The sequence below is a fragment of the Antedon mediterranea genome, chromosome 8, assembly GCF_964355755.1.
Source record: "Antedon mediterranea chromosome 8, ecAntMedi1.1, whole genome shotgun sequence".
NCBI lineage: Eukaryota > Metazoa > Echinodermata > Crinoidea > Comatulida > Antedonidae > Antedon > Antedon mediterranea.
Genome location: NC_092677.1, coordinates 8,688,649 through 8,706,472, shown reverse-complemented (window position 1 = coordinate 8,706,472; position 17,824 = coordinate 8,688,649). Strand labels below are relative to the sequence as shown.

At 33.5% G+C, this 17,824-nt stretch overlaps 2 protein-coding genes across 3 annotated transcripts in view; both read right to left on the bottom strand.

Annotated features, from left to right (window-relative positions):
* Positions 1-285: 285 nt before the first annotated feature.
* LOC140056529 (cell division cycle-associated protein 7-like) lies at positions 286-11,423 on the bottom strand. Its single transcript, XM_072101926.1, has 9 exons — positions 11,343-11,423; positions 10,273-10,381; positions 9,873-9,941; positions 9,558-9,719; positions 6,037-6,141; positions 5,412-5,546; positions 4,187-4,336; positions 3,540-3,676; positions 286-1,861 (listed from the first exon to the last, which is right to left on the bottom strand). Exons 2-9 carry the CDS (start codon positions 10,363-10,365, stop codon positions 1,846-1,848), a joined length of 867 nt encoding a protein of 288 aa, XP_071958027.1. The 5' UTR covers positions 10,366-10,381; positions 11,343-11,423; the 3' UTR covers positions 286-1,845.
* A 338-nt stretch (positions 11,424-11,761) lies between these two features.
* LOC140056224 (endothelin receptor type B-like) overlaps positions 11,762-17,824 on the bottom strand; it is a 28,342-nt gene continuing 22,279 nt past the window's right edge. For both annotated transcript variants that reach the window (XM_072101518.1, XM_072101519.1), the window contains 2 exons: positions 16,630-16,826; positions 11,762-14,754 (listed from right to left, as the gene is read on the bottom strand). In XM_072101518.1, coding sequence (XP_071957619.1) covers positions 13,719-14,744 — 1,026 coding nt within the window. In that variant the 5' untranslated portion in view covers positions 14,745-14,754; positions 16,630-16,826 and the 3' untranslated portion in view covers positions 11,762-13,718. The remainder of the gene's footprint in view (positions 14,755-16,629; positions 16,827-17,824) is intronic.

The following is a 17,824-nucleotide window of genomic DNA, read 5'->3' as shown; positions in this document are numbered from 1 at the left end:
CAATATGAGTAGACCTAGAGGGTCTACCTCTTGCAGAATTATAAACAGACCTGCATTTAAACGACGGACGACGTTCATAAGATTTCTGTTTTCGATTTTTATACACTCTTCGATGAAAATAAATTATAATTGAACGTGGCGTTACGGACTGAGTTCAAGGAGATTTTCCTCTTTCAATTCATTAATTTTAAAAAATCTATTACCTTTCTGAAGAAACTAAATGTTGACAAATAAAAACGACAATGATATCTAATGTAATTGTAAACTTAAAAAACAACAACGGACATTCAGTAACTTCAAAATAACTGCACCATTTATTAAAATCACTTTTTGTAAACATGGAGAAATAAGTGAATTTTTTATTGTTAAAACAAACGAATTTTAAGTAAACATTTTATTCAACATTCTTTAAATTTCATTTAATACAATTTTCAATAAAAAAAGGTAACAATATTTTTCACACTAAGCATAAATCCAAACACATACCAGTTACACATAACGAACGTTGGATGTACAATAGTAATTTGACTAATTGCGACGCAATGCATCCCAACTGTCGCTTGTGATTGGTAAACTCACATACTTGGAAACCAAGCTTGACGACAAAATTAAAGCTATATACAATTCTTCACAAATCTCTAACATTGTTAACAATTAAAAACAACAATTAATGAACCATGAAAATGTTTGAAATTGGAGAAAAGATTGTTGAAAGAAATCAACTTTAAAAATACTCAATTTTCACTGTTTTCTAGATTCAAAATAACTTATTATTAATTAACAATATTCTGTAACATGAACATTAAATTTAACGAATCTTTAACTACGGTACTTGTGAAATAATTCTTATTTAAACAATCACTTCAATATTGTCGGAGAAATACAATATTTTCGTGACTGTGATACAAATTGTATAACCCTATAAAAATTATGTTTAACAATTATATTTAATAATATGCATAGTTAAATTGATTTTATCTCAACATAATTTGGAAAAACATTTTCAGTATTTGCGATTATAAATAGACGGAAATTATCATTGGTTTAGGAAACGAGCAAGACAAATGTAGAATCGATCAAGTATTTCCTGTTTTAGGTACATTATCAACATGAAGCAAATTTAGACTTTTTAAACACGTCACCTGATTATTAATTAATAACATTTAGAGTGTAGAAAAGCACTCAAGGGATCATGTCAAAATTATACTTTAATTTTTTTTGTACAGAAATGAAGTATGATTTTAGTTGCTTTTTATGTTGAAGTTGGTGTGTACAGAAGCAGTGTGTATGACTATCTGTAAAAATCTTGATAAAAAATTCAAATATGGATACTAATTTTACATCTTTTTCACATAATATTTTAAGAACAATAAGACAATCATGGGTAGAACCATACATAGTTTACAAACTAGGAACTATAATGAGTTGTTATAAAAAAGAAATAAATAGAAATATTTTGTTTACATTTGAATATAAAAAGTAACAAACAATTTTTTAAATCACAATGTAAAAGTTAATATGACAAATTGATGATACAATATTACATTTAAATTTAATTCACAAGTGAAACGATTGTAACAAATTTATTCATATAATGTAAAAATTGACATTTTCATAAGAATTGTAATCAAATGTGGAAACATTTTTTTGATATAAAACCAATGATGATTGAAAATACAGAATATAAAAATTAAACAGCTCTTCACTATCAAGCAACACAATAATGCAGACACTGTGTCTGTAATAAAATACATTTATTACAATGACACCCATAAGTGAGAAAAATAACATAGTAGAGTGTTCACCAAGACACTTTCCTCGCATAAAGAATTTTGTTAAACAACTTTAAACACTAGCCAAGCTGTCAATAAAGAAAGAATGTAAAAAAATGTGAAAATATAATAATTATATGAATATTATATTAGAGAAAAATGTAACAGTCACATCATGATTGAGGTAAAGTGAAAGCCAAATGACCAAAATTGTTTGATAATTTATACAATAAATTATTAATGTGTATCATTAGATTTTATCAGTTAGAATCTGTGTTTGATTATTTGCATGTAAAAAGTTTATTGTTTGAAATTAGATAGTCACAAAATAAATCTTTAATAGATTCAATAAATGCTTACATTTTACTACAACATATTCTACTGCATGTTAACTTAATAGTATGCAATTATTCAGCATGTTTTTTAGGCGTAATTATACATATTTTTCATTTCTGATTTTTAGTACCGAAAGAAGTACCAAACACTGTAGTTACTGCAGTAAAATAATTTGTTAGATGTTCTCTTGTTACAAAGTGTTTTAATAAAATAAACGGATTGATTCTGTAATTTTGTTGTGTCACACTGATTGTTTAAATGATTATTTATAATTCTCGTAGACATGCTAAAAGTACTATGTTATTGAATTGATGTGTGGAAGATCATGTGGAGTTGTGTGTATCAGGCAACATTTCCAGTATACCGTCAGGCTCGAGGGAATTTGACGCTTTTATTTTTACAAGTGACTGTTTTATATAATACATTTTTTAACATAATGTATTAAAGTGGGCATCATTAAAATTGGTCCTGTTTATTTTTTCGGTTTTTGTCAAATTTATCTTTGTATTTTAGTTCAAGGTTAATATATTTCATGGTTTTCACAAGCGCCTTGAGCACTTTAGTGGATATGTGCGCTGTATAAATCTTATTATTATTATTATTAAAAAGCAACATTCTAAGATTACAATTTCTATTTTATTTCTCGCATGCCATGGCCTACATACAAATGCACTGTAGCTGTAAAATACCATAAATTGAAAGGCAAATTCTTCTTACATAGCAGGATAATTAATGTTGCACATAGAAAAGCGTTACATTTATTTCCCAGCTATCTAGAGCATTACAGAGTCTTATTATTAATCACAGAATTTTTTCAATTTAGCTCTTAAATAACGAGCCCTGTAAAACCTTTGATTGAATGAAACCAACTAATCAACTTCAATCATTTCAGAGAGCTTAATATACTAGGGAAAAATTGCAAAAGTTATCGGCTGTACCAGAGGCAAGTATATATCATGTAATTGCAATCTTATTTAATGTTAGTGGTCTCCTCATAAACCATATCGGCTAAATGAGTGTACACAACACTGACAGCAAATATGTTACAGTTAAATAACTTGGATTTAAACTCAAGAAAAAGGATTTTATTATAAAGCCCTTTTCAAAGGGTACAGCATCTCCGGGTTTGAAATTGTTTATTACAAAGTATAAACATTTGTAAGAAATTAATATCCCCACTTATTTTTCGATGGCGGTGAAGCACCTAAAGAATAATGTAGAATCAAGTTGCTTCTGAGTAAAATTTGTTATGTATATATACTTGCTAAAAGAGATTATGTTTCTAAATTTTAGTTAGTAGGCCTAACCCATAAGAAAGGAAAATAGATTGCTGGAGCCTTAAAACCTTGGCTATATATGCGCTGAGATAGCAACATTTAAAAGCTGTTCATTAGGGTGATTATGTTACGATTAATTGATAAAAACACTAACCTTTCAAGGTATTCTCTGACGCTGTTGAAGCCACTGTGTTTGGCAAGGTGTATCAAGATTCCGGTGGCATGTCGTCCCTTCTTCTTACGACAGAAGCTGCAGTTACAATCACCTCTACATGGTGGGCAAAACCATTCCTGAGGAGAACAAGATTTAGGGTCAAGTCTAGAGGCAGAAGGGGGCCATGTCAGAATTATTATACATCCGCTACTACCTTTTTTATTCTTTAACACGTTTATGCAAATATCTAGGAAGATTTTCTAAGTAACCAAATGTTCTACCAAATAATTTTATAAGTCAATCATAATCTTTAATTTAACTTGTTTTTTATATTATTGTTTTTGTAATATTTACGTGTTTAATGCAATACTTTGTAATGTTTATATTTTTTATTTTAGATTGTAAAAGGATCCCAATGGAAATAAGCTGATAAGCTTTTTGGGCTATCCTGGAAAGTCTTTTATAAATGTATTATTTGTAATGTCCGTAATTTATGTTATCACTTTGTATGTATTTTTTATGATGATTTTCCAAATAAATTCAATTCAATTCAATTCAACCATAAATGCTGTTTGTTTCAGCGGCTGCCTGATAAATTATACATTGTACAAACGATATCTTATATATAACAAGATTACAATACTTACAGGATCTTTCAGACAGGTCTTTGCATCCTCACCATAGCGGTTACGCAAACATGGTCCACAAAATTGACCTCTGACACCAAAGCAAGATTCTGCACGGCAAATGGTTTTCATGTCCAGGGTTTTTTGTCTGCATTGATGACATGTAGTTCCCTGGGTTTAAAAAAATGAAATATTATTTAAGGGAAACATTGCATTTGGGTATGATTGGTACAACATATAGAATTTTATAAATATTTCAAAGTTTTAACATTTTTATTATCTATTTTAATCATTCATTTCTCTTTTGATGTTTTAATGTATACTATAATATTATACACATATTTGTAATTGCCAAGGAAAATTTCCAGTTATGGGCCAATAAAGAATCTTGAACCTTGAATACCATCACTGGACACTTTTGGGAAAACTGAATCAATAGAAAAAAACAGTTAACCATTTACAGTACCACTTGAATTCACCAAGTATTAATTAAATACTTGGCATTTGAGGAAAACATTTCAAGTGTGATTGGTAAATATGAACATTTGAATGATATTGGGAATGATTTTTAACTTATAATGCCGAAATGTGATGGTGATATGCCCAAATATTGTCCATACATTATACAGTATGGGCACATCACATTAGACAGTGTAGACAGAGCTTTATAAAGTCCATGCCAGCATCAAATTATGCGATACACTCTAGGTGCTAAGCAGGGTTTGAACTAAGGGACTATTAAACGCCATTTAATATATCAGTGGGTAGTCGTTGACAGAAATCATTAGCAGTACCCAAAATGCAATAGCTTCTGGCAGTCAATTAAAATGTTACTGCAGTGTAGTTGACTCAAGGTCAGTGGCTGTCAATCAAATAACCATTATTTTGCATTGCAGTTAAATAACAGCAATAACCAGTTAAATGGCGCTCTAACACCTAAACGATTGGGTGTTTTTAACCGTTATATTCAGGATGCCATTTAAACCGGTTAGTGAAAATGTGTCCTGTTTCTGCTGGCAAGAGATCAGAGTTAATTTATACATGGTTAATATCCAGTTATTTTTTATGGCAGAAACAGGACCTTAATTGTATATTTTTTGCTTTGTATTTTTGTTTTATTTATGGATAAAAATAAACTGATTTGTGACTTGTGTGTGACTTGTGACTTGAATTAAAAAAACTGAGAGCTATAAACAAAAACCAATCAATGGGTAAATACAAAATTTCTGAGAAACAGAAAACTTACATATTCACTATTGTAGACCTTTTCTCTGACATGTTCAGCAACATTCTCCAGATCTTCATCAGTAATTTCTTCCACACTCTTGCATTCAAGTTTAACAGCACGGCGTCTTTTAACAGGGCTTGATTCTGGTGAGGTCTATACAAAGAAGAACAAAAATCATATTTTATTTATTTAACAACATTTCTATACAGGATTACACAATCAGGTAAAAGAAAACCTGTTTTGCATTGTGGTCCTGTCTTAAATACAAAATAAATAGGAGGAAAAAAAAATTAGTTTTGTAAATGGTATTTTATTTTATTTTTATTTATTAAACACTAACTTATACAGTAAGAAAAAAATGTGTATTTTTTAGATTTAGTTGAAAAGAATTTTAAGATATAATGTCCCCCTTATTCATCATTATTTTTCATGTTTTGGGGAAAATGCATCTTTAAAATTAAGGGTTAAGATATTCATCAAGTTCATTCAATTTCAATAAATCATTATTACTTGACAATAAAGTGTTTGACCTATCAACATTTTATTGGATTATATACTTTTTACATAATCATAAAGGTCAAATCGATAGCCGTTGGAATTTTACTGTAGTATGGCATTTATTTTTAGGAAAATACAAACATACATCAAAGATTTCAAATTTGTTGTCCCCAACGCTATCATCATCGTCTGAACTACCTGATCCATGGCGCTTCTTCTTCATCATTCCAGGAAATCTGATTAACAATCTCTGAAATATTAAATTTATAATAATTGATCAATTTATTATATCAATTAAAAAAAAAAAGCATTTTGCATTTTGCTCATTCTAAAACTATAGAGCATATATTATTGATTTCTGCAAAAATAGTTGCAAGATTAACAGGTCATAAATTTGACTATAAAAAAATGTTCAAAAACAAAATGTAATTTTAGAATATCGAATATAAAAAAGACGCAAATCAACCAAATTTAATTATATTTAATTTATATCATTTTTTATGGGAATTTTCTTATTATTAATAATAATAAATGAAAACTTATATAGCGCCGGTATCCTCCACCCATGTGGCGCTCATGGCGCTTTGTGCATTAACAACGTGCGAGAACATCAGCGAATAGCGACGTCTTTAGGTTGGTCTTGAAACTGTTTAGACTAGTTGAGCATTTAACTGTTGCTGGTAAGCTGTTCCATACACTTGCGGCCGCAACGTAAAAAGATCTCTGACCCCACTGATTTTTCGCTCTACGCTCTTGAAGAAGGTTTTGTGACAATGATCGTAGGCCTCTGCGGGATGATTCGTAACGATCCACAAGGTCAGATAAATAAGCAGGAGCACTGTCATTTAGGATCTTGAATACAAACAACGCAAGTTTGTACTTAATACGTTGTTGAACAGGCAACCAATGCAAATCCATCAGGACAGGAGTTATGTGAGCGTTTGATTTTGTATAAGTTACAATTCTAGCTGCCATATTTTGCAAGCGCTGCAAACGTTGTATTTGAGATTTTGGTATGCCAAACAACAAGGCATTACCAATGTCAATTTTAGAAGTGACAAATGAGTGTACAATCAATTCAGCTGTTTTCTTGTTAAGATTACCGCGAATACGACCAAGGTTCCTAATCGATATGCATGCTGCTTTGGATACAGTTGTTATTTGTGCTTCCATAGTGAGATTACTATCCAGCATGATTCCCAGATTCCGGACCACCGATGAGGGAGCGATGTTAGAGTTTCCGATTCTGATATGTGTGATGTTGATTTTGGAGAGGTTACATTTAGACCCGACGATAATAAACTCTGTCTTTCCATCATTCAACTTTAGGTAATTTGTTGTCATCCAATTGCGAACATCTTCTATACAGGCTTCCATCTTACTGATTGCTGCCGCAACATCCCTTTGCACTGGATTTACTGACACATAAATCTGTGTATCATCTGCATAGAAATGGAAATGTAGACTGTGTTTGCGAATAATGTCACCAAGGGGAAGCGTATAAATGGAAAACTGGCCAGGCCCAATTACTGACCCCTGTGGTACACCATATTCCAGGCAAGCTTCATCTGAGAATGCATCATTGATACAGACTAGCTGACGTCTTCCTGTAAGATATGACTGGAACCAGTTAAGAGCAACACCATTTATGCCAATGCGATTTCTCAGACGGGTTATCAGTCTTTGGTGATCAACTGTATCAAACGCTGCTGACAAATCCAACAACACCAATAGCGTTATTTTCCCATCATTCATTCCTTGTAACAAATCATTCTGTACCTTTAAAAGGGAACTCTCCGTGCTATGACATGCACGATATGCCGACTGGTAATTCTCATTTAAATTATGCTTTTGAAGATATGGAGTAATGCGTGATGTCACTACACGCTCCAGAGTCTTTCCAAGAAAAGAAAGATTCGACACCGGGCGGTAATTTTTCAGCGTGTTATGATCCAAGTTTTGCTTTTTTATTAAAGGACGAACGTGAGCAATTTTCAGTTCATCTGGCACTATGCCGGTATTAAGAGAATGGTTAATGATTTCCGTTATTATTGGAACGACTGCGTCTATACACTTCTTCAGTATAGAAGTAGGAACTGGATCTAACCTGCATGATTTTGTTGGTGATTTCATCAGAATGTTGCGGATCTCATCTTGAGATGCTGGTGTAAATGTTGTGAGATGCTGATGAACAGCTGTCACAGGCTCATTAAATGACATGTCATCAATCTTGAAGTCGTCTCTGATGATCTTGATCTTGTCTGTGAAAAACTGACAGAACCTGTTCGCAAGATCTAAGTCAGAAAGACTATCTGGGAGAGGTGATACCTGGCGATGATGAAGGAGTTGGTTAACAATTTTAAAAAGTCCTTTCTGATCTGCTGCATGTTCTTCACACAAGCCAATGTAGTAGTTGGCCTTTGCCTTTCTTACCATGGAATTTACATTCCTCTTCTAAAGATTTAAGATATTAAATAATAGTATAGTGTAGAACATACAGTAGTTCTGGATTCAACAAAGTGTTTCCTTAATAGGGGTTTGTAGGGTTGTAAACGTATAATTTCCCCTGTTTAGGAAAAATCCCTTAATAGGAATGTGACCCCAAGAAGGGGCAGCAGCACTCTAGGAGGGTTGGAGCAAGACTGACTAGCTAACTTGGACCTACTTACTCAAAAGATTTTTGGTTCTACTGATTTTCTATCAATAATTAAATTCAAGTTTTCGAACTATACAGCATAACTAATTAATTCAATATTATAAAGTATAGCAGATATCATGTTTCCACATGTAATGTGCCTCGCAAGAAGCACCAGAATAAAATTAATTCAACCTCTTTTAACTAAATGTGTGAGTTTACAGGACATTACCACCAACATCAATTTTACTAATGCATTTCTATAATCAAATGTTGTTTGATCTGAGATTACATTTATGCGACCGAGTTTAAATGTTGGTATTAAGTAATTCTATATAATAATCGTGAGATATTCAAGTATAGGCATCGGTTCAAAGGAAATGCGTCTAAAAGCATCTGTGATATAAGTGTCTCTTTTAATTATTTATTCACAAACAGTTCAAGGTTAAGAATTAAAATTTATTGAGTTAAGTTTCCAACTTCTTATCTCTCAGTGTTCAAGTGTACTGAAAATATTCTTTGTATATTCCACTGTATCTACAATGCATATTTTATATGATTGTGTCAAACAAAATCATCAGGTCAAGTTTTTATGATTATCATTTATGCATAATGTTTAATCTGAACATTAAATGTTTTCATTTAAAATTTAACTAGTCAGTTTTACCACACATCCCCTGATATTTAACCTCTTCTTTGGTTTATACACCTATTAATTCCTGGAAATCACATTTTCATGGGAAACTGTCAACAGGATGCTGAGCTCAGGAGATCAAAGGGTTTATCTGTGGCTGCAACATGATCAGTTCCTTGTCCCTTAACAGACACCACATTCCGCAGACAATATGTACATAGTACAGTACTGGTGGTATTTGCCACAGCCAGACGTAAGATCAAAGGACTGTTACAGGTTCACATCAATCTGGGCAATGCGAGCTCAGTGTCCTGTTGTTAGATTGCCTTGGTTCTACACTATTGATTTCTTTTCTTTAAATGTTTTGATTGTGATATTGAGTCACAAGAATACTCACAGATTTTGGTTGCTTGGTATCTTCTTCATCATCAATATCGTCATACTTTCTCTTTTGTTGCGATCGCGTCAACGGAGGGCTCCTCATAGAACGTGCTACACGGTTTGGATTTCGACGACGGACAGGTTCATTGCTGAAGCTCTTTTGTGCTTTGGGTGATTTCTGCGAATAAATATTTGTTCTTTTAATACTGGTAACAATAAATAAGTGGGAGAGTGGGTAGGGGTGATTAAAGTATGAGTAAACCAAGATCTAAGCTCAATTTGTTCATGGCAAAGGGTGTATAAAAAGTAAACAATTTACATGAATAGTTACCTTTAAAACTGGTTTAGGTTGTTTGGGAATACCAGGCATGCCTTCAAGATCAGATAACAGCTTCTTTAACTGAACATGGGAGACAAAAATCAACTTTCGACTTGAATCATTTTACTAATTTCAAATGTGCGGTGAGTGATTTCATTTCATTCACATGATACTGTTTTCTTGTATTAATGTTGACCAAATGCTCAATATATTTGAACCATATGTATTTATCGCAACAACAAAAAACATCTTGCAAGTTTGACATTATTTTTTATTTTCTTTTTCAATTGAACATGATAATACTACTGTAAACATGTAAATATAATATTCTTTTTAAATAATTAATAATATAAATTATATATAGATTATACATTTTTTTTCAATTTAAAAACATTTATTTTATCCTACATACCATTGCTTTATTCTCTGCGATGTTCTTGATACGTTTCGCCTCATATTCAAGATTTACGCCCTTTGGTAGAGGAATATCAGGCAGTGACGACATTATTATTAGTTGTATACTGTAGAAAATATATTTAAAAATAATTTAAGTGTACTACTGTACTCGCCTCGTGAATAAAAATACTGAAAGATAAGGGCGTATCAATTTGATCTCTGTTGCGCGTGTGTGCAACTGAGGACTAGTGTTGTTCCACCGTAACACGCAGAGAATGTTAAAGAGTCGCTATCCAATCGAGTTTGAACAATACCATGAAAGCCCCAGTTGTCTAATGGTTAGGACATCTGCATATCAAGCAGACGGTCCGAGTTTGAGTCTCGGTTGGGGCGACTTTTTCTCATTCTCACAGATTTCCTCATCTTTATCGTTTCAAATTAATTAATTAAGTTTAGAATTAATGTTCTTTGCCTGCTGTGTTTATATATATTTGTATATAGGCCTATATATAATTATATAATATAATATTATATTTGTAAGATTTGGCTGCCAAAAACAGTCATACTTTCCGATTTTATCCAGGCCGGACTGATTTTGGCAGCCAAAAGTGGTCCGCCGGACCGATTTTGGTGTGAAACCTCCCACATAACATTTAAAAGAATTATTTATAAATAAGAAATATTGCTAATCCCACTACACCCTACATTCATGGATGGAGAAAAGAAGACATAAGTTGTCATAAATAACTCTACCCTTTTTAAGCTACCGATGTTTTATCCGAAGTACCATAGTATGCACACGGGTACGGGGACGATATTCGTCCTGTGTGGTCCATGATGTGTATGCCTGAACAAAAAGCAGCCTGGCACTCGCCTAGGCCTAGCTTTGTACTGACAAGCCTCACAACCGGTGACACCTAGCTAGGCCTAGGCCTAGCTAGGCTAGGCCCTCTCTAGCGGGCCCTCTAGGCCTAACGTTTAAAGTTAAAATCAAATATTATTAAGCCGACTGTGTTTATATCATTAAACGCAGCAACATAATATTATACAATATATATTGTCGATAGTAAGAAGTATTTTACTTACACTCAATGCTTGTTAAAATCGTTTTGCATCAAAGAGAGCTAGGCCTAGTACTGTAAATGTAAGCTTCGCCTCGCGTCGGTAGAACATGTGTTTACAATAATTCCCAGGCTCTTTAAATGACCAGCCAATCAGAAACGTCCAATTTTCGCGGGCAAACGTTTTATGAGGTAAACAAATATTCTTATTTGGTAGTTGGCGGGAGTTACATTGTCCTTGGATAATAAAATATTAATATTTATCACGTTTACATTTTTTAAATCTATAATTTCACATAGCCTCAGATTTTATCAACTTTTTGATCGGGTTCAAGAATGTATTTATATTTTATTCGCAATTTGTCAAATAACAGTTTATAATTATTTTACGGGTATTTTCTTACACATGTGATGCGAATAAAAACACAAAATATTATATTTGAAGCTCCGATTTAATGAAATAATTAAACATTTATTCATTCACATACTATTACATGTTATACTTATTATTTACATATTAATTGACATTATTGTATGCCCAGGACGTTGGTTACCGACGAAAAGTCTGGTCGTCAGTACAAGTAGGCCGCCTATAGGAGGTCACAGTGTCTAAAATATGTTAATATACCGCGCAGATACTCTCATGTAGACCTATTACAATATTATCAATTAAAATGCGTGCGTTATAAAGCCGATTTTCCAGTAGGCGAATTTGTTCGCGCGAATGGAAAGCGTCGGGCTTATACGCATGCGTAGAGAGGGGTGTAGAAGATGGAAACATAACGCATGCGTATATGCTGACGTTTTCGATTCGCGCGATCAAATTCGCCTAGAAGGTGTACTTTATCATTAGTAGTTGATGAATGGGGAGGGGGAAGCCGCAAACGTGGCATTAAGTACTGAATAGGATCCTAATGTCAGAACTTTGCATCATAATTTTAAAATCTAGGAGGGCGAGGAATATTGGCCGGACAGCCGGGGCCCGATGCAAAGACTGAAAAATCAACTCATGTGCGGTGGTTTTAACAATGGCTAAACATTCCCAGTGTCCTCTTAGTACATACGGTGCATTTGCGTCTGTCCGTCAGTCTGTCAGTCGGTCCGTTCTAGTCGTTGACCCTACCGGTTCCGGTTGATCCATTATGGCGGTAGCACACATATAGAAACCAGTCAGTGTTGCGATAGGTTAGTGGTGAATTTGCCAATGTATCGGTATAGAATATTTGTACATTTTGTTATAACCTTTTTGTGATACAAAATTATTAATCATTACAATATACTTTAGCAATGTCAAAAACAATATCTATATACTGAGAAACAAATAAATGCTCTTTAAACATCCTATAACTTAGTTACAAATATATAATAATATACAATTTTCAATACACATTATACAAGTTAATATTACATTTTTTACAGCAAATAATGAATCCTTTATTCGTGAAATGGGGCAAATAATGTCATGAGGTGAAAGATGAAACTGTTCTATTTTCACTCGGTTTTCGCTCGTGAAAATATATATCCTTTTATCTTTCTCACCTCATGAAATTATTTGCCCAATTGAACACATACTGTACACATTCAGTATATACTAAGTCACCTACTTTTCTTAAAAGTATGAGAAAGAACGACCTACCTAACCAGTATTGTTTTCGTATAGTATACTTTATCCAAACATTAACTGACCTAAATAGAATGGCAGAAACGATGTACTTGGGGTTAATTAAGTGGGTAACAGACAAAGTAAAAACTTTATATCATGAAGACGGAGTGTTTAGGTACTAGAAGAATTTTGCTGAACTCAAAACGAAAACTTTTCTTGCAAAACACAGCTTGCTCGAGTTTGCAAACAAAGGCAATGTACTGAAGGTACGTTAAATATTGTTGTAAATAAATAAAATACAAACTTAGTCTACACTTAGCACACCACTACGTTTGCAAGCTTAGTTACTTGATCGAGTTTGCTAGGTTTGCTAAGTTTCCTGGAGTGTAAACTTCTGTACTTGTGTTTTGTTGTTTGCCTAACATTTTCAACTGGTCTACACTAGCTAACTTTGGAAACTATTCCATAAACTTAGAGTTTGCTCGATTTTGCAAAGAAAAGTTTGTCAGTGCAGTATGCTAAGCTATGTACAGCTAACATAATCAGACAACCCTGTAAAAACCCGAAGTTCGTATATGATGTCCACTATAGTTTTTATAATTATCAGTATAATGGTAAATTGTCCAACTTGACGCAATGTACCATTGAATACCAATTTCAGTACTTATCAAAATCGCTTCTCCTTCTCTATAGCAAAGTCAAACCAACTAACATCGAAATCACCATTATAGTCTGGCATCTCCTAGTGCAAAATTCAAACTTAGCTAAACATATGTTTTCTTTCTTTCTATTTATTTCTTATACAAACGACGTGCGCATTGTTTCGTGTGTAGTAGACGACAGCAACTTATGCCTATTTTGAAAACAGGATACTCTACAGAACATACTATGACGAAACTTCCGACTTATGATACATAAAATCAACGGGTCTATAGCAGCGTTGATGATTGCTAGATAAAAACCCGCCATGTGGAATTTATAAAGAAGTTTCCACTTCTCAGGGGTAAAATTGAAAACGTCGTGAAATTCCCGAACCCATTCGGTCGAGATATATGGAGACCAGGCACCGGTCACAAGCAGAATTAACGCTGGCATTATGACTGCTAATTTTCGTCGTCTTTTTATAAACGATTGTTGTATTCCAAGATTTGTTGCTTTTAACAGCTTAACCATGATTTTAAAATAGCACACACATGTTATGCAAAGTGGTAGAGCGTTCAGAAGTACAAGACGCATCGATTCATACATCTTTGCAGATTTTGATCCCATGATAAACACCTCGCAAGTTCCTCCAGTGTAAGTCGTTTTGATAAAGGCAGGAATCGCGAACGCCAGAGCTATCGTCCATATACTAGCTATACAAATCGTGTGTTTCATAAACTTCTGTTTATACCGATCAGCGGTGCGGTTCTTCCAGCAGAACACGGCCCGGTACCTCTCAATAGATAGAGCCATCAGTGTGTTCACGGATGCAGCCTGGAAAACTACAAACACAGTGTTAATAATCTTACAAGAGGTATCGTTGTACGGAAAAGAGTACCTGAAATCAAACAGTAACATCCACAACTGGTAGGCTGAAATTGTACCGATGAATACTAGAAATAAGATATCGCAAATAGCCAGGCTAAGAATGAAAAAGTTTGGAACAGTTCGCATATCTTTAGTTCTTACAATAATAGAAATCAGAAGGCTATTTCCAACAAATCCGAAGAAAACAACTAACGTAATAAATAATGTAAAACACACCAGTCCTATGTTCACTTCATGGTCTGTGTCTGGCATAGATGTCATATTGAGTAACACGTCACTTCCATTTTCGGCCATAATTAGTACACTGAAAAGACAAAAAAAGACACAATATTAGTAACTTAGCAACTTACAAACTGCAATATTTCTAATTCACATTGAGTAAAAAAGAAGACTGAAAGAAATCATTCTATCAGTTGGGCTACTGCAGTAACTACTTGCTTTACTGTAAAAAGGGTATTTTGTAATACCTGCAGTACGGTATAGCCTATAGTTTCCCTAATATAATATAACTATGCAATAATGACAATTTATACAGTCTTATTGATTTTAAATTATTTGCCAGCTGTTTCAAAATCTATTGTTTACTCTAACTGTAATAATATTCACTAGTTGAACGTTTCAACAAGGTAGTTGTAAAGACTTACTTAGGCGTGGTTCCCACTAGAGGGACACAACGCAAGGACCAATCACAACCAATGAATCAATCGAACTGGCGTTTGCCATTGGTCGACCTCGCTTGCGTTGCGTCTGTAGGAATCACGCGTTATATTAGGAAATCTAAAATACTTTCTTTCAACCATCATTCAGAATTATAGAAACTGAAAAGACTTTAGCTATTATCTAAAAAAGACTTTTGTTAGAAATATCTTTGAGACATGCGACTTCAAAATGTTTTTTTTTTTAACCATATTTAATGAGGGTGATCCATCCAGCTATTGCTGATCGTTAGGGACCCTCAGAGGTTCACAAGACAAACATATACACAAGATGCTCTACATAAACACGAGTGGAAAAGTTAACAACCTGTTTAAAAGCAGTGTTAAGTAAAAGAGGATTAAGGTCAAAGTCATTGAAATCACCCATAATGCAGAATGAGGCATTATCGCTGGAGCTGTGGATTTCGTCGATTTTAGAGCATAGATAATCCATAAGTTCATGATATGTTTGTTACATTTAGGGAGGAAATAAGTCACACATACAAAGATTGAATGGCAATTGGACAACTTAACTTCAATCCACAACAATTCAAGACCATCGGGAGAACAGATAGAATTCTCAACAAAGTTAAACTTTTCATTAACGTACAGGGCCACGCCACCCCCTTTACTACCTCTATCATTTCGAATACAAGAATATCCCAGAACATCAGAACATATACACACGATGCTCTACATAAACAAAGTCTTATTACAAGTCTTATGCTTATATGCACAAGTTTACACAATGTCAAAACGTAAAAGATAATTCTAGTTCTTGTGAGGTTTAAACGTAAAGCAAAGGATTAGCGTATACTACAGTTTAATACCAGCTCTCTGGCACTAACCTGATTCAGCTTAAGGTAGATATACATGCATAACTTCAATTGCCTGTTTGGGGAATTCGATAACAATAGGCTCAATGCAGACGCATAGATCACGAGATGATGTTAAGAATGTGTACAGTGTAGGATTACTAAAGCTCATCGTAGAAAATCGGAAATGTACACTAGAGCCTACTACGACTATGATGTCAATATACGAATAAATAACATGGGATATAGAGTTATCTTTTTATAGTATAAAATAAATAACCTTATGAAGAAGGATTTATACATGTTGAAATAAGATTTAGTAATACAGATAAAAGAAAGTTATCTGTCGTTGCTAAGAACTAAAACATGAATAAAACAAATAACATGAACTACTAAGAAACTAATCTAAACATCTATGGCACAGATAGCCGATTCTTGGTAGACCTAATCATTTTTCCAATATCGTAGGGAAATTGTGTTGGAGATGTTGCAATCTAATTTCGTCATAAGAAATATACACCCTATTTTCACTGACTTTTGCAAGCCAGTGAAAGTCAGACACGTATCTAGATGACTTGCAATAGTCTGTGAGACTCTATCCACTGAAAGCTGAAGTATCGAGTGAAAAATATATAATATCATTATTATATATAATAAATGCAAGCTTACCTTTACGTTTACCGTTTTTACTGTACGATAGCAAGCGTTTACACGAGTGGTCGGTGGGTGATCATCAACAGCGCAACTAAAATAAACAGGTCTCGCTTATAAAGCAGTTCATATATTCTTTATCCAAAGTCCCAAATCATTAAAAGTATGATGAAAAGTGTCCTTAATCAATTTCCAGAAATAGCTTTTAATGCAATCTGTAATTAAAAAATAATTTAAATAAAATCGGTATACCTAAAACGTTTAATGTGTTTGAGTAGTCAAATTCAATATAGTATTATTGGTATCGATATTATTAGTGTGTCGGTCAATAATCTTCTGACGAAAAAACAACGACAATCAGCTAAATGCATTCGTAGGCCTAATTTATTCCCATTAACGTACGCACAATGAACTGCGATTACAATATTCTGTCTCCATATTTAGCGCCATCACAGTCATAATAAAATTATTTTAATATTGTTATATGAGGGTCTCTGTTGAGCGTGCGTAAGAGAGTGTTATACAATCGAATCTTAACCATACAATGAATGGTGAATAAAGTAAAAATCAGATTAGGGCAAACATCTGACCAATCACAAGAAGTTAATACAATCATCTGCATCTTAATTGACTAAAATATTCTAACGTCACATAAATAAAAGGTTTTTCGGTTTTATCTGGTAGTAATTAAAGTAAGCAGTTTGACTAAGGCAATCTAACAGCGGGACACTGAGCTCGCCTTGCCAAGGTAGGAACTCGTAACAATCCTTTGATTTTGTGTCTGGCTGCGACAAATACCAACAGTACTGTGTACTATCTACATATTCTCGGCGGTGCGGTGTCTGTTAAGGGGCGAAGAACGGATCTTGTTGCAGCTACACTATGTTTAGTTTAAAGCCTTGTTCCAACTGGGACGCAACACAAAGCCACAAACGTAAGCCGCAATTGATTGACCAATCACATTCGACAGTTCAAATAATCCATCGCTTTTGATTGGTCAACTCACTTGCGTTGCGGTTTACCTCCTTGTATTGCGTTCTTTGGAAACTAAGCTTTAATCCATGACCATGATACAGAATTATTTTTGTTAAATCTCATAAATCATAAATGTGTTTTTATCAATTATCAATAACATCTGTCATAAAAACGTTAATATTGTTCTGTGAAAGTACAAGAGAAAAGTCATGTTTATATAAGTCTTGCCTCATATTCT